This window comes from Lagopus leucura, unplaced genomic scaffold (assembly GCF_019238085.1).
Source record: "Lagopus leucura isolate 7727_CA_CO unplaced genomic scaffold, USGS_WTPT01 Super-Scaffold_100021, whole genome shotgun sequence".
Lineage (NCBI taxonomy): Eukaryota > Metazoa > Chordata > Aves > Galliformes > Phasianidae > Lagopus > Lagopus leucura.
Genome location: NW_024962274.1, coordinates 5,556,124 through 5,578,731, shown reverse-complemented (window position 1 = coordinate 5,578,731; position 22,608 = coordinate 5,556,124). Strand labels below are relative to the sequence as shown.

The window sequence follows — 22,608 nt, the reverse complement described above, 5'->3', positions numbered from 1 at the left end:
ATTAATTCATTTCTCAGTGGATGTGTTTCTGTTTAGTTCTGTTTAAGTATATTTAAAGAGAATGATCTCCATTGCATAAAGTACTTCCAATGGCAGTCTTTGATTTTTGTCATCACGCTTCCATGCAGAGTTTATTGGGGTTTTGTTTAATGGTTGTAATCTTGTTTTTAAAATGTTTTTTATGTTTTAAATACGGCTTTTGTGTTACTGTCAGTGTATCACACTCATGGTTACCATCTCAGGAGATGTCTTTCTTAACATTTAAGTAACAGTAGGGTTGTTGTGGAGTGTTTGGGCTTCATCTTTTCTATTTCTCTGAAGACATTCTTCCTAAGATAATACCTTCTTACATATGGAAATCATTTACTACTTATTCTTCTCTGCCAGAATTTGGTCACAGGTTCCATCCACTAAAATGTCTTCACTTTTTTTTTCTAATCCCACCAGAGAAGTTTTTCCTTCATTTTACTTGGGTTTATGGGTCCGTATGGACAACAGCAGAGTAATTTTCACCCTGCTTTCTGTTCTCATGTCACATACGGGTCACTAAGAGCTGAGAATCATAACTGCAGAAGAATCTCCTTAATGCTGTTCTCCTCTGTTTAATAAATGCTGGGTAGATTTGGACAATTTCAACAAATCTAGCAGGAGTCTTCTCAGAAGTGACTGGAATAACAAATATGTGTGAAGATGATATTGTTTCACTTAGATTTTTTTTTTAAGTGACCTTGTTTACAGGAGCATTGTATGTTGTTGCAGCATACGTTCTATAGAAATCAGGAAAGATTCTAATTAATAGAGCAGAATTCTTTTTGAAGCTGTAAATGTGCCTTTCTTGTGCAGATAGCATAAACATTGTGTGTTTTCTTGTTTGCTTTGATGTGATCAATCACATGGTGGTGTAGGCTGTTACCAGCCAGTCATACAACTTATCTGAGTTTGGGCATTTTGCTAAAAACTCTGCTGAAGTTTAGGACCTGAAATTACAGGTTGTTGTTTTTTTTTTAACCTCCTTTCTTTTTGGTTCTGAGGCCATTACAAACGTGTTGCTGGGGACACCTATTTCAGAACAATCACTCACTGAATTTGATTATTGATTATTTCCTCTAATTTTTTTAGTCTTCCTTACTCTGTTAGTTGCATCATTCAGCCCTTTATGTAACCTGCTCCTGCCCCATGCACGCATACAGCTGGCAGAATTAGACATGCAAAGCAGGCAAGGGTGTCGAACACTCTGCTGTGGAGTACACAGCTTTCTCACACGTGCAGTTTGCAATGGATGATTCTTTCAATCACAAATAGAAAAGCACTCACTTCTGTAATGTCATTTTGTAGAGAATAAGCGTGAGTTACATGTCAGATGGATTCAACGCAGACAGGATTAAGTAGATAAAAGCAAATTTATACTTGTGATAGTAGAGTGACTGAAAGCAGCCAAGAAGGGCTTACCAGTTTTTGTAAGGATTTTGAGAAGTGCTTGTTGTTACTTGATGTTAAGCATCTGGGATTCAACCCTTCAACTTTCTCCAATTACAAAAGTGAAAAAAAAAAAGAAGAAGAGGAAACTCTGAGTAGTTTCTCCCCAGTTTTACTGGAAAAATCACGGAACTACTTCACCTGTAATACTTATGTCTAAAAACTGTTTTCAGAGGCCGAATCACAAGACTCCACAGCAGAAGAGGGCCTAACAGATGCCATACAGGAACTTTTTCTTTCAGATAAAGATGGGGCGCAGACTTCCTGGTGGGTAGCCCAGTGAGTGTAGTCCAGTGGATTTTGGCTTCACTTGGTTATAATCAGCTTTGTGCTTTTGTTGATGCTGCCTCAGCCATGCACTACTGCCATCTTGTCTCCTTGTCATCCTGCCACTTGTCATCATAAGACAAGCTCAGCAGGAAAGTAAAGAGAGGCCACAGTATCATATGGAATGTCTTGGCAACATTTGGCCAGTCATTTGAAGTGTGTTTTTCCTTTTTTTGTGGGTAGGAAATGAGCTCACAACTCCATGCTGCTTCATATGTAGGGATCATTATTTTTAGAGCAGCAGCAGATCTGAGCCTCTGCGTGTAATCCGCTTTCTGTTCCTTCAGATGGAGTGGCATGAGGCATCAAGGTCTGCAGGAATATCTACGGAGCTCAGAGTTGTTGCTGATGAGTAACTTGAATTTGGAAGTGAGGCAGCTCAGAGCTCTGAGTGGTATGAAAATGAGAAGCTCAGGGACTGATAGCATTCAGTATGTCAAGAGCAAGGGTGGCAAGAGGCTTCTCTTAACTGTGGCTGGTGTGCTGCTGGGTTTGGACTGTGCTGTTTATGTTACAGATGGGAATCATTGCATGTTCTCAGCAGCCAGCATCTGCCTACAGAGGGGACTGTGGCCTAACATCTGAAGTTATCAGGGTCCATTCTGAGAAACAGCAGCTGAACTGAGTCTGTTTGGTGCTGCCAGTCAGGTCTGTGTAGGGTGTCATCCTTTAGCTATAGATAGCAAACTCAAGCTCCTTACAGAGAAACCTCTTACCAGTCACTTTCCACAAATGGTGCATGTACCCAAAGGTACTTAGTGAAAATCCTTGAGAGGTATTTAATGCAAAAGCAGTTAGTCTCTCTGGTGCATTTGAGAAACGTGCACGCGCCACTAGCAGGAAGGAGTGCAGGGCAGTCGCAGCTCAGCTCTTGGGCCAGTTACTGATTTTGTCTAGCCAGGCTCTGCCACCCCAAGAGCTTGCCAAGATGTGTGACATGGGGGGGGCTCGACAACCTGATTGCCAACACAGCCTATCTGCAGGCCAGGAAGAGTGGAGAAGGAGACACCAAGGAGATGCAGAAGAGACGTAAGAGCCTCTCACTGCCCAGGATTGATCAGTGTGGAGAGGTTAGGCAGTCCATTGCTGCTGACTACGAGAGCATCTGTGAACAGCAGCCCATTGGCAAGAGATTCTTCAGAGACTTCTTAGAGACAGTTCCAGAAAATTTGGTAGCTAGGGATTTCTTGGATGAGGTGTCAAACTGGGAGTTGGCAGAGGACAACATCAAGAGCAGTACCATGGAGAATATTATCACCAACTTTCTTAAGACAGGCTCCAAAAATTATTTGTCTTTCATGAGCTCTGACTTGGTCAGCAAATGCCAGGCAGCCACTGAGAAGGACTATGAGAATGTTATACAGCTGGCTAGAGATGAAACCAAACTCTTCCTTCAAGGCAAGCCCTTCCAGGACTTCCAGACTAGCCCCTTCTATGACAAATTCCTCCAATGGAAAGTTTTTGAAAAGCAGCCAGTAACTGAGAAATACTTCTATGAGTTCCGAGTGCTGGGCAAAGGAGGCTTCGGAGAGGTAAGAGCTGTATCCTTACAAAAGTGGGTCATCTCTCCCCTTCTGAGATCAGCAAGTGGGTTTGAAAGATGAACTTGGTAATGATTTTAAACACATTCTGAAGTTTTGCAGAACTTCAGCCTCCAGGTTGTCCATTTCTCAGAAATTCACTTTATCCGTGCTCTCATATTGACTCCAGAAGCCTGTTATTGGAGAGCTGCCCTAAAAATTTTGTATTCTGCATCTGTATTACTCAAGATGCAGGCTTCTATACAAAAGCTGACGTGACTGTCTATACAGTTAATCATTAGTCTTTTTCTTGGCACTGTTTTGGCCTGCGCTAATTTGTATACTTGCAGATAATTCTTAGGTACAATTTAAAGAATATCACAGGTCAAGTTCCGTTTCCAAAAAATTCTGAATAAGATTAACTTTTCTGAGAGGGAAAAGAGATGCAAACTGTACTTACTGCTTATTATGATGGTCAGAGAATGAATTCTTCTTTGTTTTAATGAATCATACAGTTCTGTTGTTGGAGTCCTCAGATCTTTCCACAGTTGTATACTAGTTCTGAATAGAACAGATTGTATGCTTGCTTTTTCCTTACTTCCTCTACTAATATACCCATCCATGCATGTTACCACCAGTACCTACTAATAGGCATCAGTGATTCCTCAGTTCCTGCCTATTACTGGTCTTGATATTCTGATCTGTACTTGTAGCATTGCTTCTTTACTTTTCCATGTGCATCTTGTTTCCAGGTTTGTGCCATTCAGGTGAAAAATACTGGCAAGATGTATGCCTGCAAAAAACTAGATAAGAAAAGACTGAAAAAGAAAAGTGGAGAGAAGATGGCGCTACTGGAGAAAGAAATCCTGGAGAAAGTCAACAGCCCTTTCATAGTCACATTAGCTTATGCCTATGAGAGCAAAACTCATCTGTGTCTTGTCATGAGCCTCATGAATGGAGGTGATCTGAAATATCACATCTACAATGTAGGACAAAGGGGTTTAGAATTGAACAGGGTCATTTATTACTCAGCTCAGATCACCTGTGGGATTCTGCATCTTCATTCCATCAAGATCATTTACCGGGACATGAAACCGGAAAATGTCCTCCTGGATGATAACGGAAACTGCAGACTGTCTGATCTTGGATTGGCAGTGCAAGTCAAAGAGGGAAAATCCATCACTCAGAGGGTGAGTAGAAATTCATTGAACACGGGCAGAGGGAAAGCAAGCTGTTCTATTTCTAATGCGTTGAGTCCAAGACTTAATTCCCCAGGATTTGTTGCTTGCTAAAGACCTTACGTGGTCATTTCATTCTAAGAGACAGGCGGTAAGAAGATTTGGTTAATTATGTCTCTGGACGCTATATGTAGTAAAGCAACTTCTCTTACACAAAAACAGAAGAATCAAGTTCATCTGTTGTTTCTCTTAAGATAAACACTTGAACCACTCATATTAGAGATGCTAACACAGCCTAATAGTGTGTAGTCTGGGATTTAACTGATGACTTGTTTGCATAGTGAAAATCAGTTAAAGAGATGAGTCCCGTTCTCAATTTTTGTTCCTAAAAGATTCTGAGATCTCAGATTTCTCCTGAGTGGTGGTACTGATTGTACTGTGGGTGTTCGTGGTGCTGCACAATAAACAATTGAATCCTCCCCCTACAGATTCATTCCTGAAAAAATCAGCAGACTCAATGGGAGTTTGAAAATGTGCATGCCTGTGTGTATGTGTAGGAAGACAGAGAAAGATAACCAACTGGTTTTTACTGTGTGAATTTCTGTGCAGCACCTCAGCTGTGCCTGTGGTCACCCCAGTCCCTATTTATAACAGTATCACAAGGTTTACCTGAGGAAGATGTACTCCTGAAATTAAAAAATTGTTTTTATCCTGAAGTATATTGACCTTAAAGATGTATATTATGAGTGACTGTGTCTAAAGTACACTAAGAATGTGAAGAAATTGAAGCAACACTATGAACTGCAATAATTATACTCCCCGCATCTTTAAGGCACTGTAAAAGTTCAGTAGATGGAGAGGACCTGCTAGTAAAATTTTCCATCATGTTTGAGGTACACACATCTTTTTGTGTTGTCACTTCATGCAATAATTTGTACTTGGAAGGATAGATTTTCTTTTGACAATTAAAATAATGTTATTGTTTTTAGTTCTCAGTCAAAGATAATAGAGAAACTGATGTTTTAAATAGGAGATTTTAAAATGAGGCTGCACAGTTTTAGATATGAGAATGCAGTTTCAGTGGCAGCTAGGACAGATTTTCAAGTAGAAATTATGTGTGGTGGTAATGTTTTGTTTATGAAGATGGCATTTTGATCGGAGAGCACAAAGTATACTTGCTCTGTGAGCCTTTGCGAATTACAGTTGCATACTTTTATTATGGTCAAAGTATATTTTTGTTCAGGGCAGTGTTTACTGCTTGCAAATGTGTGGGCTTTGGTAAAAGGAGAAAAAAACATATTTAGAAATGTGTAACCTCTTGTATTTATTACAATACAATCTCAGAAGCAGTGGTGGGCAAGATAGTTGTTCCTCTGTGCTTTCCATGACAAAGTCATCAGGTTGTTCTGTTGCTGGTCGCTGGTTTTAGTAGCAGCATTCACCATTATATGGACGCTAAATTAGAGTATGAGCTGCAGTGGATATACTCTGCAATTGCAGCATGTTAAAAGGAATTTCTGCTAAAGGCAGCTTTGTTTTCTTTTTGTTGGGAACATGAAATATGAAAGAGATCATGATAATTTTTTTTCTTCATTTTGTGTTGTAATTAGGAGAAAATTGAAGTTACTGCTGCAAAATATGAACTGGTAATTACTAATGTTTATAGCAATGTTGAACACAGGAAATTCTGAATACAGCTTTACAAAATTTAGTGCATGTATCAAAATAAAAATGGTGCTGTTAAATTAATTTGCATTACATTCTGGCCTAACATGGAGGGAGTTCGTATCTCCTAGCAAGCTTTTTGAGCATGACTCCCAAATCATCAGTTCTTTAAAAGCCTTAAGAGAGAATATATTGTTATAGACGCCTTTGGTTCCAAGGCAGATTTTTGAATATGATCAGTTGCACCATTTTGTAGACAGTTTTATAAGGTCAGATAAGCTAAGGCAGAATTTCTGCCTGTTCCTCCCAGGCAATTCTGTGTTGTGCCCCAGGTATCGACTGAAGTGCCAGACATCAGAAGGCAGATTCCATATTCTGGGTGACAGTTTGACCTGATGGGGCAAATAACTTTCAGTCACTCATCATAAGGAAAACTCTACTGATCAATAACTTTTTAAAATTTCAGTTTATTCATTTGAAAGGAATCCTTCTGTTTTGACGGGATGCTGTAATAGCCTGGACTTCATTCATACCTCTGGCATTTAAAAGCATTTCTGACGTTAATGCCTTGTAACCATCTTTTATGAGGTGGTTCTTCAGTATAGTAGAAGTACTGCTCTATTGCACGATGAGAATAAAATCTAACTCTGCTTTACCCATATTCATAAATCTTTCTACTGCCTCAGAGTAGTCAGCAAGTGGCACCAGTACAGTACAAAACTGTGGGTTAGCACTGCAGTGCAGCTGGTGGTCTTGGATTTTCATCTGTTTGGAAGAATTTTACTTAGCCAGCCTTGCACATCTTAATGAAGATTTGTGATTATTTGTTGTAAAGAAGGGAGATTTTTTTATTTCTTCAGAGAGTGTCTGTTGTGGTCTTCCTGTAAGATGATGCATTCAAAAACAAGTTGGAGTTGTCTTCTGTCTAATGAAATTTTGCAAACTTCATTTTTTTCATCACAGAAATTTCAGTAGCATCAGCACGTTTTGCTGAAGTGTTGTTTCAGGGGAAGAAATACAATGTTCTTTCTGGTTTGTATTTTAATAGTTCACTCCCACAGAACTGTTTTCCACAACGCGATATCCCATTATTCAGTGAAGCTGCTTTTATAATGAGACTGTATTCATTTAGGGTACGGATCCTGCTTTAGTCCCTTACCCTTAGAAGAGGCAGAATGGTGACTTTTAAGAGTACTTTCCTCCAGTTTGGTTTCTGTAGACAGGAGCTAAAAACATACTTACATTGAAGGAACTCATGGTTTTTTTCAGCAGCCAAAAAACTTTTCTCCCCAGTGCCTCAGGGTTTTCTTCCAAGGTGCTGATCTTTTCCTAACATTTCCAGTTCTTCAGTTGTTCAGTGACTCTACCTTGTAAATAAGAAAAGTAAAATGGAAGACTTCCATGCCTTCTGCATATCATCAGGAGCTAACTAACTGCTCTCTTGATTTAGTTTTCTTCTTGATTACTCTAAAAATGGGCTAGTGACCTATATTCTTTCTATACTGCCTGTAATATTTCTAATAAAATTCTTTAAATTATACATTAACCAGGTGCATTTACTTGAGTAAAGCCTTGTGTGCATTTTTTTATAATTTGTTTGAAGATATAAATGAGAAAACGAAGTTTTCAGTAACTACATTTGCCTATTATCTTCCTTCCTGGAATAGTCTGCTCTTCTACAAAATTGAGTTTGGAAAAAATGAAAGTCAGATCATTGTAATACTTTTCTAGATCAAATCAATAAAAAGGGAAGATCTTGTCCATGCGTTTTTGTGTGCCTGAAGTCAGCTGGGATTTTAAGAAGATTTGAGCACCGCTCCCCTGTTGACTCAGGTGTACTTACTTACAGTTGACTAGATGTTCAAGGCAGCATTGCAGAGCACCCTGAAATGCACTGATTGTCTGGTTTTAAATCTGATCGCTTCAGCTGTGTGCATTCAAAGTGGACGTTGATCTAAGACACCTGCTTGGTAAACGTTCCTCTCTGTGTGTTTAACTGTAACTTGGCTGTTGTGAAAATACCTCCTAACACCTCAGAAGTAGTGAAACAAAGTAGCAGTTTTCTGCTCTCTGCCTTTTTTTCATTGCTATACGTTATGAAGTAGAAAGATGTGAATAATTTCATTGCTCCTTATGCAGGGTTGAGTAGTATATAACACATGAATTTATTTGAGCATTTTCTGTAGTCAGTTCAAGATTTAAAAAAATACAATATTTCCATGCATTCTGAGAATTTGGTATACTTCTCATTAGTGTAGAAACCATTAAAAGATAAATTTGCTTCACCTTCAAATCATAAAAAAAATTCCTACTGTCTCATGTACAAATACCTACCATCATGTATGGGCTGGAGGATCCATAAGTCTCCTTTGTAAATCTTGTTAGGTGATTAGATTGTCATGGGGCACCAGTGATAGGCTTATTAATGAGTTCCTGTTTTAGACATTTTCAAGTTCTCAGTGAAAATTTCAGTGAAACTGAAATGCAGTGTTTCTGCATTGTTTACCAGCCAAATATTGTATTCTCTGTGCGTGGAAATGTTCCATGAGTTTTAGGTCAAGTCTTCTTATAGTTTAATGTTTAATTGTGCTACAGAAAAACTATTCTGTATATGACTTTTTAAAGCTTAACATAATTGAAAAAGGAGCTCTGGTATCCTTTAAGTATTGTCACAGAACGAACTCCATTTGGGAAACACCTATACAAACTGTCTGTAACTATAATGCATAAAATTACCCTACTTTCAGAAGCAGGAGTTTATTGGATACCCAGCCTTAGTTTTTCCCCTCTCAGGTACGTGCATGAACCTTTGCTGTCTACCTAGAAATGTATATATGCTCACTTAGTCAGGCAGAGTTGTTACAGCTCTGAAAACAAACTCTTTGTCAGAGTTAATAAAATTATTCAGGACATTAAGAAATATCATCATGGCTTTTCATGCAAGTGTGCCTGCAACATCTGTTCTGACGTGTTGATCATATAATGTATAAAGCTGGATTGTGTGATAAAATTACTCCCTTTTTATATGTTGACATTCTTTTTCTTAAGTTGAAATGGGCTACTAAGAGAAATGGAGAGCCTTTGAAGTTGCTTTTACACAAGCAAAATATTTTTGCCTAGCTGTGTACTCATTTGACTACCATATGCAGGTCATCAGTGCAAATACAATTACTTGAGGTTGTCTTGAGTCTTGTCTGAGGAACTGTGATGTTGAGAGGGTGGATATTAAGGTGTTGGTTTTTTTCCCATTATGAGCAAGATAATTTCTTCAAGAGCTTGCTAAATGCTTATGACTGATTTGGAACTAGTTCTTTTTGCATAAGATGACAATGAGGAGTCTCCATCTCTTACACCATTTTTTTCTGTTTGAACAGTGTGATTGAGCATGCTTTTTCTGGAGGTCTGTACAACTTTTTCTCATTATACGTCTTGAAATTTGCGTGTCAGAGTCAAATGCTTCTGCCCTTACCCAAAGGATTAACAGTATTTAATTTCCTGAGAGAAATTAAAGGAGCAAGCATTTTTCTTCTCTATAACACACTTATATATTCCGTATATCCAGTTGTGGAGGGCTCCGTTCCATTTTTTTTTCAGAAGTCAGTGCATATTTGCTATTCATTTTGGAACAGACTTTCTGCCTGTACTGGGTGTGGGTTGTGCACAAAGCAACTGTTGCATATAAGTTATGAAGTCCTTTGGTGAAGGTGTGTATGAGCCAGGAAGGCTGAATACAGGAAAAAAAAAACCAGCATAAAATAAAACAAGATAGAAATATTTTTATAATATTAATAAAAATGCATTCATATCTTCGGAGGTTTCAGGCTTCTTCATGGTCTTCCTGTGCTATGTTTTATATATTTGAAGGACATGATAATATTTTTATAGTAAAAACATGTTTTGGTTAAAATCTTACTCAAAATGTCCTTTTGCCCTCCTGTATGTTTGTTTATTATAAGATTCTGTTTCTTAGGAAAACAAAAGGAATTCTATTTAGATGTTCCTGAAACTTGCAGCTTAATTTCAGGACAGATGAGAAATGGAGAGGAGGGTTCAGAGCTGCAAAATGAAAAATAACGAAGCGTTTCTGCAGCTGCCCTGTGGTCGTTGTCACATTACGTTCTTATTAGATAAATATTTTATTCCATAAAAATGTCTTTCTTCAAGTTTAAAAAAAATGGCAGCTCTTCATTTGTTCAGAATTAACAACTGTGGCTGTGATCTTACACTTTCAGAACCACCATACAGCTGATGTAATTTGAAGTATCACCAATATGGCTGGTTATATTTATCTGGAGGGATTTTCTTCTTAAAAATGTCTGTACTCACAGTTGCTATGAAGGGCATTACAATGATAGATGCTTTCCTTTTTTTTCCTCTGAAACGTGCACTTTACAGAATGGGATCTTACCACTGTGGCTGCTGTTGTCACTTGAGAATGAAGGGAACAAAAATGATTTTTGTGAGAACTTTCTGCATCCTGCACTTTTTGAAAGTGGCAGAAAGGATGTTGTAGTCATCTAAAATGAGAAGAATGTGGGGTGTCCCATACAGATAATTTTCCTGCACAAGGCGTGCTACCCGCCAAGCATAGCTTTCCTTCCTGGGAAAAGCTATTGGGGTCTTTTTGAGACACAGCATGACTTTGAACCTCTTTCTTCCATCAGTTTCATCTGATGGTTAACAAATACTGCAGTATGTTCCATGAAAAAACGAGACGAGATTCCTTGTGAAGTTTCTAAAGCTGGTAGAAAGCTTAATTAAACTCTCTGAAGGTGAGAATGCTGTGTAAGTGCTAAAACTAGTTTAATTTTAGCCAGTTCTTTCCAGAATGATCTCTTTGATTAAATCATCTAATGGGATTTATTTTAGTCAGTGATGTGCATTTTGTTGGTTAAGAAATGCAACATTTGGCTGATGAGGTTTATCTTTTAAGTTGTTCATTTGACAGCTCTGACCAGAAGCAGGAACTGTAAGCCGTAGGTTGGGGAGGTTTAGTGCTTCTGTTCATATGGGGCCATGTGTGCAATTCCATGTACTATGAGGAGTGTTCCAGGTAACAAACATTATTCTGTATTCTTGCACTGACTTGGCTATGTGGGCCAAGTCTTCCTGGACTCATCTGTAGAGATGGTTGAAGTCCTGTGGTTTCAGTGACAGCAGCCATTTGGAGTTGCTGTCATTTGTTGCTTAACCCAGAGGCTGTGCCAGCAGTGGGAGGCTGCTACCTGTGCCTTGCAGGCCTGCTCTTACATTGTGCAGACACTGAACATAGCATTTGTGATGTCCTCCTCTGAGAAAGCCACCTATACCTCATGCTGCATGAGCATTAATTAGAAAGAGCTTCATAGAATATATATGGAGCCAAGTGGATGGAATGGTTCTCGTTTTTAATATTGTTTATATAATCAGCACTCATTAAAAAATAAGAGCATACCCATCTCTGAAATGCAGTATTATTTGCACTTTATAAATGGAAAGTGATTACCAGAAATTGAAAGAGAAGCAGCAGTGCACAAAATTAGAAGGAAAATTGTGTCACAGGAATAATAAAGAACCTCAGTAATGGTTGTATACTATTTGTGTAGTTAGGGGGACAGTACCAAATGTTTTGCCTGTCCCATATGCTCAATCCTTACAATGTCTGACTGCTTCACTGTCTGTAAAGGCACTTCACCAGATAGGTACATTGGTGGGTTTGACGCTGGGGATCTGAGGCACAGATCGTGATGTACGTGTGTTCACACAGGGAGCCCAAGGGGAGAAGCTCTTGAGTCTAGAGATACAGCTGGTGTCCAGTGAGCAGCTGTCCTTCCTCAAGCCGTTATTCCTTTCGTTTTCATACAGCATGAAGCTGAACTGAAGAACATGCTGTAATTGTGTCTACTTTCTCCTGCTGTGTTTGAGCACAGAAAAGCCTGTTACAAGGCTTTCTCTTTCACTTGAACAACTTATGGTGATGAGGTCAATGATCACTGTCATTCAAGCTTAAATTAGTGAAAAATGGTCATGGACTTCTTTTACTACTTCAGTTAGTGACTTTGATTCCGGAGATAAATTTTGTTTCCTTTTTTCCTATTATATTGCAGAAATTAGGTTTTCTCCCATTTTGGTTTTAACTGGATTTTGTTAAGACAGACAAACTTCCCCAGCTAAAATTCTGTCCCTCTGTGAAAGTGATGGAAGAAACGTCAGTGTTGAATTTCAGGTGAACCTATGGGATTCACAGACTTCTAAGTTCCCATGAAGTTTCAATCATTATTTTTTCCTGGTACTCTGAACAGACTTCTTTGTGTTCTTCTGAGCCAGCAGCCCATCAATTTGTCTGAAAGTTAATGGAGTCTTTCCTTTTGCTAAGCATTAACAATATGCTGAAGTCTTTGCTCAGTGAGACTTTTCAGAGGTGCAGTTTGTGCTAATCAGATTAAATTTTATGTTCTGTTAAAAGGTAGCTGCCTAGTCATTTGGTCAGCTGGCTCGTTACTGCATCAACATGTAGTAAGGAAGTGCGGAGGAACTCTTTGTTCCTCATTCTCCTCACAGTGAACTCTGGGGGGAAAACGAAGATTGTGAAGGGAATGGCAGAAGAGCATCAGTTGTTCTGTGCACCTCAGGCCCATTAAGTTATGTGCAGAGAAGAGTTTTCTGTTTTCTGTGGTCGGTCACTTCATTCCTGCAGGGTGTGTTCAGGCAGCGCTGAAGGAGCGGAGGAACAGCTGGAGGAGAGAACAAAGCCGTCAGTGGCACCCCTTGGAGGAAGGATGGACTAAGCCCCAGGAAACAGCTGATAGAGCTAAACTCAGCTTGTTTTTTTTCCTCTGTTCAACAGTTCTTGTGCCATGGCAAACAAAGGACAGACGTTCTGATTTGCTATACTGTTTGCTTTGAGATATCAATTGAATTTGTTTTGCAGAGATCTGTGGGAAAAGCTAGAGGGTTCTAAATCCCGTTTCTCCCCATTTGCCTGTTTCTGTGATAATGAAAACTCTGGACAGCTCTGTTTCTTTCTTCCTGTATTTTTAAGAAGCTGGGATAGTGATGTTGTTCAAAATACTTTCCCTTCTTGGGACAGTAAGCTGAATAGGATGTAGGGGCAGGAGCTGCGCTATGCACCACGTTCTGCTGGCAGTCCAAGTACCCTCAGCTGTACTGGGAACCCAGTGCACTTAGTGCTTCTCAGGGTCACATCTTGTGTTGTTCAAAGACTATAATTATGTGGCCTTTTAAAAATTTATACAGAATCACATTTCACAAAAGAAACAAGGTATCTTTCAGATGACTCAATTCTACTGTGTCCTGTCAAACCACAGTAAAAGCAACAATTACACCTAACAAAATTTCTTTGCTAATGTATCTAAGAACATCACTTGGTCATTGCATTTTAGATGATTATTGAAATCCTGCTCTTTGGGCTGTTTCCAAGCTGGGGAAATTGAGGGAAGTAGATCATTTAATCCTTGTCAAAAAACAAGTATATTAAAAATTTTTTAACAGAAAAATATTTTTGCATTTCAGACAGTGAATGCAAATGAAGCATTCTGCTCACCATAACGAAAGGTTGTGCTAGATGGAGAGGAAGCAAAAAAAATGGCCAGCATTGCACTGACTGAACTTGGAAAAGCCATGTGCGGTGGCATATGATTCTGCTTTCTGTGGGATATTATAAACTGCTTTGTCTCCTAGTGAGAGTTGTGCAGTTTGACAGCTCCATTCGCTAGGCTGAGAATGTGTTTCTCTCATACCTGCCTAAATAAACCTTTCCTGAGTCGTTGAGGCTGTCCTTCGTGCTGCCGCAGAATCTCTTTTCCTTGTAAGATTGTAAGAGTTTTGACATCTTGTTCTAGTAATGATTACTGCACAGATGTGAGGCTGTAGCTTCCTACCAATGCCATCTACTCCTCAAAAATACAAGTGGGTCTTCATTTAAAAGGTTTATTTTCTTTCAGTTCCACGGGTTAAATAATTTCTGTTTCCTGTTCTGCATTTAAATACTTAGGGTTTTATCAACTTTCTTCCTAAATGAAATATTTTGCCAAAGCTCTGCATTTTGAGCTGCTGGCAAAGGACTAAAATTTAAGCTCTTTTCTTCCTTTTTTTTTTTCATATTACTTTAAAAAAAAGAAAAAAAAAAGAAGTTGATATATGTGTGTCTGGCCACTTAAAGATCACTGATCAATACTTTGGAAATGTCTCTGTTTCTAGTGGGTTTTCTTTGGATTTTCTTTGTTTTATTTTCATTTTAGGGGTCATGAGATTATACTAGATTGCTTTTTCTCAGCCTGTTCCTTTGCTATTAATCCTAGAATTAGCAATAATCTTCAGGATGGAGAAAGATTTATTTTAAATTTAGGTTCAAGTTTTTATGAGTGTTCGTGAGAAAAACGGCTCACCTGGAATACTTTGACATAGAGCAACAACATTTATTTCAAGGTTTCTTTTGAGTTGGGTCAGCACAGAACAATAATAGCTCAGAAGATTTCAGGATACCAAATAGAGTGTTGAAGATTAACTTTCATTCACACTCTAACCAGGTCCACCATTCCCAAGGAAAGCTTTTGTTGATCCATCCCTGTTTTCAATCAAATTGTTCTCATCCGGTGTTTTAGCCTATATGCCCTTGCTTCCTGTTTTTCTAAGGATTATGTCATATTGCAGTGTTCTCTATAGTGTGACTTACTGAAGGCTCTGTGTGGAAGACACATATGGAAGAGATCGATCTTACTTGGCACCTGTTTCTTCTGAAAAGCCAAGTGGGAAAGAAAGGAGAGGCAGTCTGGGAGGGAGCTCTCTTGAGGCACCTTGTTGGCCGCAGGGTGACATGCTGACTTTTAAATGACAAATTTATCCAGTTCCTGTATGATGATGCTAACTGGCAGCAAAGCAGTGTCTTGTCAGAAAGTGCTGTCAGGGCACCTTGTAATGATGCTGTGATCCGTCAGTTGTTCAAGGCATTAGTACCCTAAAACCAGCTCCATCTCAGTAAAACTAAGAACGTTTATTGCTTCCCAGAAGAAGCAGCAAAAATATTCCAGAAGCATAATCAGTGTCTGTGCTCTCTAATGCACAATGAGCTGTCTCCATCCTTTTGTACCAACATTTCTCAACTGTTCTCAGCCCCTCCGCTTCCTTCCAAGTTTCTTGATCTTCAGCCAGGTGGGCTGGGGTTCTGCAGGTCATATTGGAGCACTTCTCCTTTCTGTGTGGCAAAGTAATCACACACAAAAATTGAATGCTGTCAGGATTTCTCTCAATATTAACTTAGATGGATCCAATGCAAACAGTATAAATTATGTGAGGAATGATTTGTGCTGCTGTCATGGCTCCCATTGAACTTCTGTGGTTTTAGTGGGGGAGGTACCAGTTCACTTTTAACCCTTTCTTTTGCTTTCAACCTGGCTGATACATTTTTTTTTTTTTTCCTCATTTCACTTCTATACATCAATCAAATTAAGGACTTTGCTTTGTATCTCTGAAAAATGTAACTTCATTATTAACTGTAGCATATATGCCATCATATGAGCTGGTAAGAGCTGAAGTTCATAGTGAAACATGACTTGTGAACTAAAATTCACCTGTAGGGCTTTTATTCTTTTCACAAACATAGTTTTCCCAGATGAGCTCTAGTTTTAGTCACACCTTTCTCACTCTCTTTTGCTTCAGAGTGAATCTCTGTCACGTAACCGAGTTCTGGTGGTAGTAATGATGACCATCTTGAGTACGTCTGGGAGGATTTTGTACAAGCATTTTGTTTTCATTTCAAATGGTAATACTACTAAAGCTCAAATAACTTCTGACATAGTTATCAGCATTAGCTGAATCTGGCAAATACATGAAATAAGGTCTAGAATTAGATGTGGTAGAGTCAGTTGAGAGAATGCTTTGACTGAAATTTCATATACTGAGTGATGTAACAGTGCATCAGGAACTGTATAGAGTGGCTCACCTTCCCTTCCATCCCTGGTAGATCAGCTTACTGAAGAGGCAGCAAGAGCTGTTGTGAATACTGTGGAGTCTGTCCCCCAGCTGGGAATGTGCCAGGCCTGTGCCTGGGGGAAGGCAGACAAATTCCCCTCTCCAAGAGTGGTCAGCTCTTCTTTTGGAGGCTTGATTAGTCCTTTCCTTTATTCAGAGCTTTTTCCAGTCAAGCAATAAGAACTAGTTTTTTCACCTAAATAGAAGTAATTACTAATTACAATTGTCTTTGGTTTACTTTCATACAATGGTTTTAAGAGTTTTTCTTGGCCCTTGATGGTCATAGTTCCTTGCAGAAGACAGTAGGGAATGTGACTGATAACTTCCCACCACAGCTTGGCTGCCAGCTCCAAAATGTTCTCACTGGCAAGAATCCCCTTGTTGGAGCAGAGTTGCAACCACTGAACAGGGAGAGTGCAGAAAGTAGCCTGATATTCATCCTTTTTCAGTCTTTTTAAAATGATTGTATTGTGTTGTGTTGTATTTGCAAGACAAAACTAGTGATGTTCTTCAGCAGGAAAAATGTTAAGATGAAAGAAGACACATAAAGATTAATTTTGAAAGACACCCCTTTATGCAGAAATTGTATAGACGTTTCACCTTTGAAGAATGCATTTAAAAGTTTTTTCCATAGGCTAAGATGTTTAAGGACAGAAATAGTCCTTGTGCTAAAACATAGTTGCTGCTCAGTTTCTAGATACAAAGCCAACCTATCATTTGTATTACTAATATTTTTTAAATTATAGGCTATTTAATCTTCGCATTTTATCTTTGTAATCTTTGTATTTCATTATTGACATTGTGTAATAAATCTGTCTGTATGTTTGCTGTAGGCTGGGACAAATGGTTATATGGCTCCAGAAATCCTGAAGGAAGAAAGTTACAGCTATCCTGTGGACTGGTTTGCTATGGGATGTAGTATTTATGAGATGATTGCTGGGCGAACACCATTCAAGAATTTCAAAGAAAAGGTCGATAAGGATGAGGTTAAACGAAGAACTCTGGAAGATGAGGTGAAATTTGAACATGCCAACTTTACAGAGGAAACAAAAGATATTTGCCGACTGTTTTTGGCTAAGAAACCAGAGAATCGTTTAGGAAGCAGGTATGCCTAATTTCTCACATTCAGAAAAAAAGCTGCATGAATGCCACAAATAATAAACAAATATTATAAATAATAAATTATAAATTTTAAATTTATTAAATTTTATTTAAACAAATAATAATTTTTACACAAAATTAGGTTAGATCTACCCTTTCTACAGAGTACTGAATTTTCTCCTTCATTTCCAGGAAGAGAGGTGGAAGTTTTTGAAGATAAAGTGGAAATAAAGAGTGTTCTTGCAATACTGTAATTGTCCATCCCTACCCCAGACTACCCACAGGAGTTCTTTTGTTGTTATTTTGAGGGGTCAAACTCTGCAGTTCTGGGAGCTGGGAGTGGCCATTTCTCTTGCATCTTCTTTCCTAAAGCAGAAGGTATTTACGTAGATACCTGAATCTATGCTAATGTAGGCTAAATGCAGAGTCTCTGTCTATATCACTTACAGGAATGATGTAGGCAGAAATCCAGATCTGCAGTACAGATTTTCTGTCTTGCAGATGCCTAACTTACAAGGCTGCGTCATTGGCTTCTTACTGAAGAGACCATTCTCTTTACTCAATTGCTTTTAAAAATCTGGTAGAGGTTCCTGATTTTTCTGACTCATTCCAGGAACAAATGAGAGAAAAAGAATATTGGACACAAATAAGAGTGGTTTTTGGGACTTCAGTGATGGCTTTGAGTTGATGAATACTGATGGATTTGTCCCTGACTTAGCAATTTGGTCAAGTTATTTCAACGAGTCTGAAGCAAAAGCAGTGACAAATTATTCACTTAAAGTAACCACGTTCCCTTAGCTAAACTGCAGTTATTCTGCCTGTTTACTGTTGCATTAATTCTGAGCAGTATCAGAAATGTTCAAGGATAAATAATTGCAAGGGTTGTTTTTAAGGTACTGCCTTTTAAAATATTGTTATCGAGATGTGTTGTAAAAATGTTTGGATGTATCCTGTGTCTGGCCATGACAGAATAAAAGCCTTTATGTACGTTTTAAATAGGGAGATACTATTCAGGACAGCTCATCCTTATGTAAAGATTAGCACTGTAATTCTAATAAGGACAATAAGACCTTGGGTTATCTACATAAGTGCCTGTTGCATAAGTTAAAGCTGCTAAAGGACAGCTTTAATTTGTACACCTGACCTTTTAAAATATCTCACTTTTTAATTGAAGACTTTATTTCCTCAGTTAACCAATGGCATTAAGTAACACTTTTTCTGTGCTCTAGCTTTTTGGGATTCACATCTCTGTAGCCCACATCTTCCTGTATGTACAGTGATTTTCTTTTTTTGTGGAGGAATACAAAACTGACGGAGTTTAGATGAGCTCATTTGTTCTTTCCTCTAAGTTATATAAACATGCAGTTCACAGAGGAAGAGCTCAAAATCATCTGCAGTTAGTTGGAAGATGCCTCAGTTGGTTCCAGTAGATGGCGTTCCTGTAGCTTCATGTTTTTAAACTTTTTATGTTTCTAATGGTGACAGAAAATACATCAGGAAGAAAAACACCACAGCAATCCAGCTGGAGCCTTCCCCAACATCTAATGCTTTTTGGTTTATGTTACAGAAATGAGAAGCAAAATAAAGTGAAATTTTTGTGAGTACCTCTGTCTAATAGGATTGTCGGCACTATTAGCTCTCTAGTGTCACAGGGCACTAATTAATCTGAGCAGCAGCTCTAATGCCCTACAGGCTAACAGCAAATGTAAATAAATCACATCAAGCTCGAGAGCTGTACAGGTACATGGTATTATCACTAGCTAGTTAAACTAGAAGTTGATTTTGCAAGATTATGCATATGGAGAGGCCGTTATCTCTATTGGCTTAATCTATACTTTAATAATTATCTTCATATAGCTCGTTTGGATTGAAAATGTCATTATTTCATTGGTTAGGGTACCAGGATGGCAGCATCTACTGTTCTTCAGGCTGTATCTTACCATTATGGTCATGGTGGAGTACAGTTTTTAGTGGCTGGTGGTGACTTTCTCAGAGGAACCAGGCAGCAGAAGCACAGAATTATGGTTTTCTAAGGGAGCTGAAAAGGGCAGCTGGCAGTTTCATCTCATCTGTGCCTTATTTCAACCAGGGCAGGCCAGAAGCATGGCAGGGAGGTTTATTAGAAAATGGCAGTAGTAGCAAGCCAGAGAAGCTGTTCTGTAAACATCCTATAAGGTCTTAAAGATTTTCTGTGGTCATGCAGGTCTGCTACTTGTGCATGGCAGTTCTTTACATCTACAGTGATAAAAAGATTAAGATTTGCATTACAACTTGTTCATAGAGCATTCTCTAGAAATGCATGAGGGCTTAAATGTTTTTTGCTAAGTATTTTTGTAAGGAAATGGAGAAGGACAAAAAGGAACAATAGCAACTATCGTTTGTTGAAATTAAGAAAAAATACATTTGATTATTACATTTGATTATCATTTTAAGACCCATGAATTTTAAAAAAACAAAAACAAAAAGCCACAAAAAAACCTACAAGAAAACAACAACATAAGCATGAAAAAAGTAAAGCAATCCACCCTGCTCCTCTTTTAGCTGTAATTCTAAATACAAACTTTGTGTGACTTGGTGCTAGAGTTACATTATGGGCAAGATGCAAATCTAAAGCTGTGGTCATTGATCATGCTTTAATGACCATACATTTGAGGCTCAGATTATTCTTAGACTCATAGACAGGCTTGTAGAACATGATACAGTGAAAGAATTCACTGTTTCTATCACATCAAAAGTCATACCTGAGGTCTGCAGTTGCTCTTTTTAAAGTGTACCTAAATACATGTATTTACAGTGTCTTGATTTTATTCTTGGGTTCTAAAGATACTTCAAAAAAATTGTGTTTGTGACAGAGGTGCGCATACTCTTGCTGATGCCATAATTTGTGAGTCCCTTTGCTCAGCGATAAGAGTAGTTCCGTTAACTGACTCGCTAAAGCTACTTAACTGGGCTTTGCAGTTAGTTGCTTTAAATTAAGAGAACAAATGCCGTTTGTCAGTTTCCTGTTCAGACTGTTTTTCATCCGTCAGTCGCTAGATGTATTAAACCAGACTGGAATTTACTAGATGTTCTTATCCTTTTATGTCCTGAGCCAACCACTGGACTTTTTGTTGTTGGCCAATCAATCCAATACTTCCTATCCCCCTTTTGCAAACTCTTCAGCTCCAGTTAAAGTGTATCTTTGGACGTGGGTATCTCAGTGTACTGCCAGAAGCAGCGCTGCTGCTCTTGCGTGGCATCTTGCCCAGACTAATTTACCTTGAGAGATAGAGAAATGAATAATGGGATCGGGATGTGTTTGGTTGCTGTTCAGTGCAACACTGTTTGAATATACTTGAGCTGTGTATGATTGCATTGCTTTGTATATATTTAATATATCCTTAATTTAAGATGCTCTCATGTATACAACACAAAGACAACTGTATCTACTGGAGAGCAAAATACTGCAGTAATTAATAATCTTTTGCTTTATTGCAGAAATGAAGATGATGACCCAAGAAAACATAGCTTCTTCAAAACAATAAATTTCCACAGGCTAGAGGCGAACCTTATTGACCCTCCATTTGTGCCAGATCCATCAGTTGTCTATGCCAAAGATGTTGCAGACATTGCTGATTTCTCTGAAATACGAGGAATTGAGTTTGATGACAAAGACAAGAAGTTCTTCAAAAAATTTGCGACTGGTGCTGTCCCTATACCCTGGCAGGAAGAAATCATTGAAACTGGACTGTTTGAAGAACTGAACGATCCTAACAGGGTAGATTCTGGCGGATATGCAAATGGAGGTGAAGCTAAGTCAGGAGTTTGTTTGTTGTTGTAAATATCAGATTGTTACCAAAAAGATTAGAAACAACTGCAGAACTTTCCGTATTCTGACACTGCTTCAGAAATTCAGTGCATCTGTTTAAGAAGAACTAATCAGTGTAATATGGCATTGACAGGCCGTGTAGACCACAAGCTGTATTGACCGTATTAGTTTCCTTTATCCTAGCAAGGGAGATAATACTTTCGTTTTACTGGAGACTTAATCAAGATGGACTGTATTTCTGTAAGGAGCTTAGAATGATAGAAATTCTGAAATACAAAAAGCAGTCATAGAGTGAAGAGGCATCTCCTTTGCAGTGTTACTGACTCTACCATTTTGAATACAATAATTTATTGACTTTCTGTCTATTTCCTTGTCGTTTCTATTAATGTTTCCTCTTTGTTCTACAGTTTTCAGGATATACTTTTTAATATTTGGGTAATATTAGACAACAGACTCAAAGCCTAGGTCAAACTTGGATGCTTATTGGTTAGCCAGTCTGTCTTGTTTTCCTAATTTCTGTTAGATTTTTGGTTGGTTTGATTGCCATTGAATGTAAAAGAAGGCTTTACAGGTGGCTGTAAAATGGGACCTTCAGGATCAAATTTTTTCAAAGCTGATTTTAACAGAGTGAAGAGAAGCATGCCCCAGTTTAATTGAATAAAACGTTTATTAGGCATATTATGTATTTATAAGTGAATATCCATTCTTTTTGACAATCAGTTTCAACCTTTTATTAGATCTCCTGATAATAATTCTGTATTTTGCTGATAAATTAAACTATGAATAGACCAAAGCAATTTGTAGCCAGCTCTTTACAAGAAATATATTTTCATATAATACAAACATTAATTCACTGACAAATATACAATATATGTATGCAAGTTGACATCTTCATCTTCAGCTGCTCATCGATTGTTATGCAAATTTTGAGGCATCTTTTTATTATTAATTTTATTACAATCTACGTAGAATTAATTGGAAGCATTTAAATGAATGCTTGCTAATGCTGAAGTCTATTATTTGTGAATCACATCTTATTGTATTCTCTGGTAAGAAGATAATAGGTGGTCGTGTTTTTCTAACTTCTGAATTTGATTATGTATGTCGTTTACTGTCTTTTATCTTGCTATAGTTTCCATTGACTAAAGTGGGATTAGAAACTACTCTGAGTCCTAGAGGCTGCTAATACTTTTTGTATTTTTCACAGAGCAAATGTCCTCCTTGGTTCAACTATCTATTTTGTATAGACACTGTGCTATTCAGAAAGAGGAGTAACCGTAGATAAGCTGTCTTCTATAATTATATCTGTTGTGCAAACATGGCTTCATTGATTATTAATAATTGAATACCTCATTCCAAATGGTGCAATAAAAAAAAAAATTCTTTAGTATTAAATATTTTAAGTGCTTTAGTCACAGGCAAATAATGTGTTGGAAATACTTTGTGTTGTTCTTCATTTTCTGTGCAGAGGATTAAGCTGAAAAAGAATTGTTCCTTTCTTTCCTTTTAAATTTGCTTTTCCAGTGTTTTATATTTATTTTTTTCAAGAGGAAAAAAAACCCCA

At 38.1% G+C, this 22,608-nt stretch overlaps 1 protein-coding gene across 1 annotated transcript; it reads left to right on the top strand.

Moving 5' to 3' along the window:
- Positions 1–48: 48 nt before the first annotated feature.
- On the top strand, positions 49–21,729 carry GRK7 (G protein-coupled receptor kinase 7). The gene is made up of 5 exons (XM_042878571.1): positions 49–1,743; positions 2,787–3,335; positions 4,076–4,513; positions 16,969–17,240; positions 20,714–21,729. The coding sequence occupies exons 2-5, from the start codon at positions 2,820–2,822 to the stop codon at positions 21,054–21,056; spliced, it is 1,569 nt and encodes a 522-aa protein (XP_042734505.1). The 5' UTR covers positions 49–1,743; positions 2,787–2,819; the 3' UTR covers positions 21,057–21,729.
- Positions 21,730–22,608: the final 879 nt, after the last annotated feature.

What these genes read in the sequence shown, in the direction of transcription:
- GRK7 (XM_042878571.1), top strand. Translation starts at nt 2,820, where the DNA reads ATGCAGAAGAGACGTAAGAGCCTCTCACTGCCCAGGATTGATCAGTGT. An exon ending in GAAAATCCATCACTCAGAGG is followed by an intron (nt 4,514 to 16,968) that starts GTGAGTAGAAAT and finishes TGTTTGCTGTAG; the next exon opens with GCTGGGACAAATGGTTATAT. An exon ending in GAGAATCGTTTAGGAAGCAG is followed by an intron (nt 17,241 to 20,713) that starts GTATGCCTAATT and finishes GCTTTATTGCAG; the next exon opens with AAATGAAGATGATGACCCAA.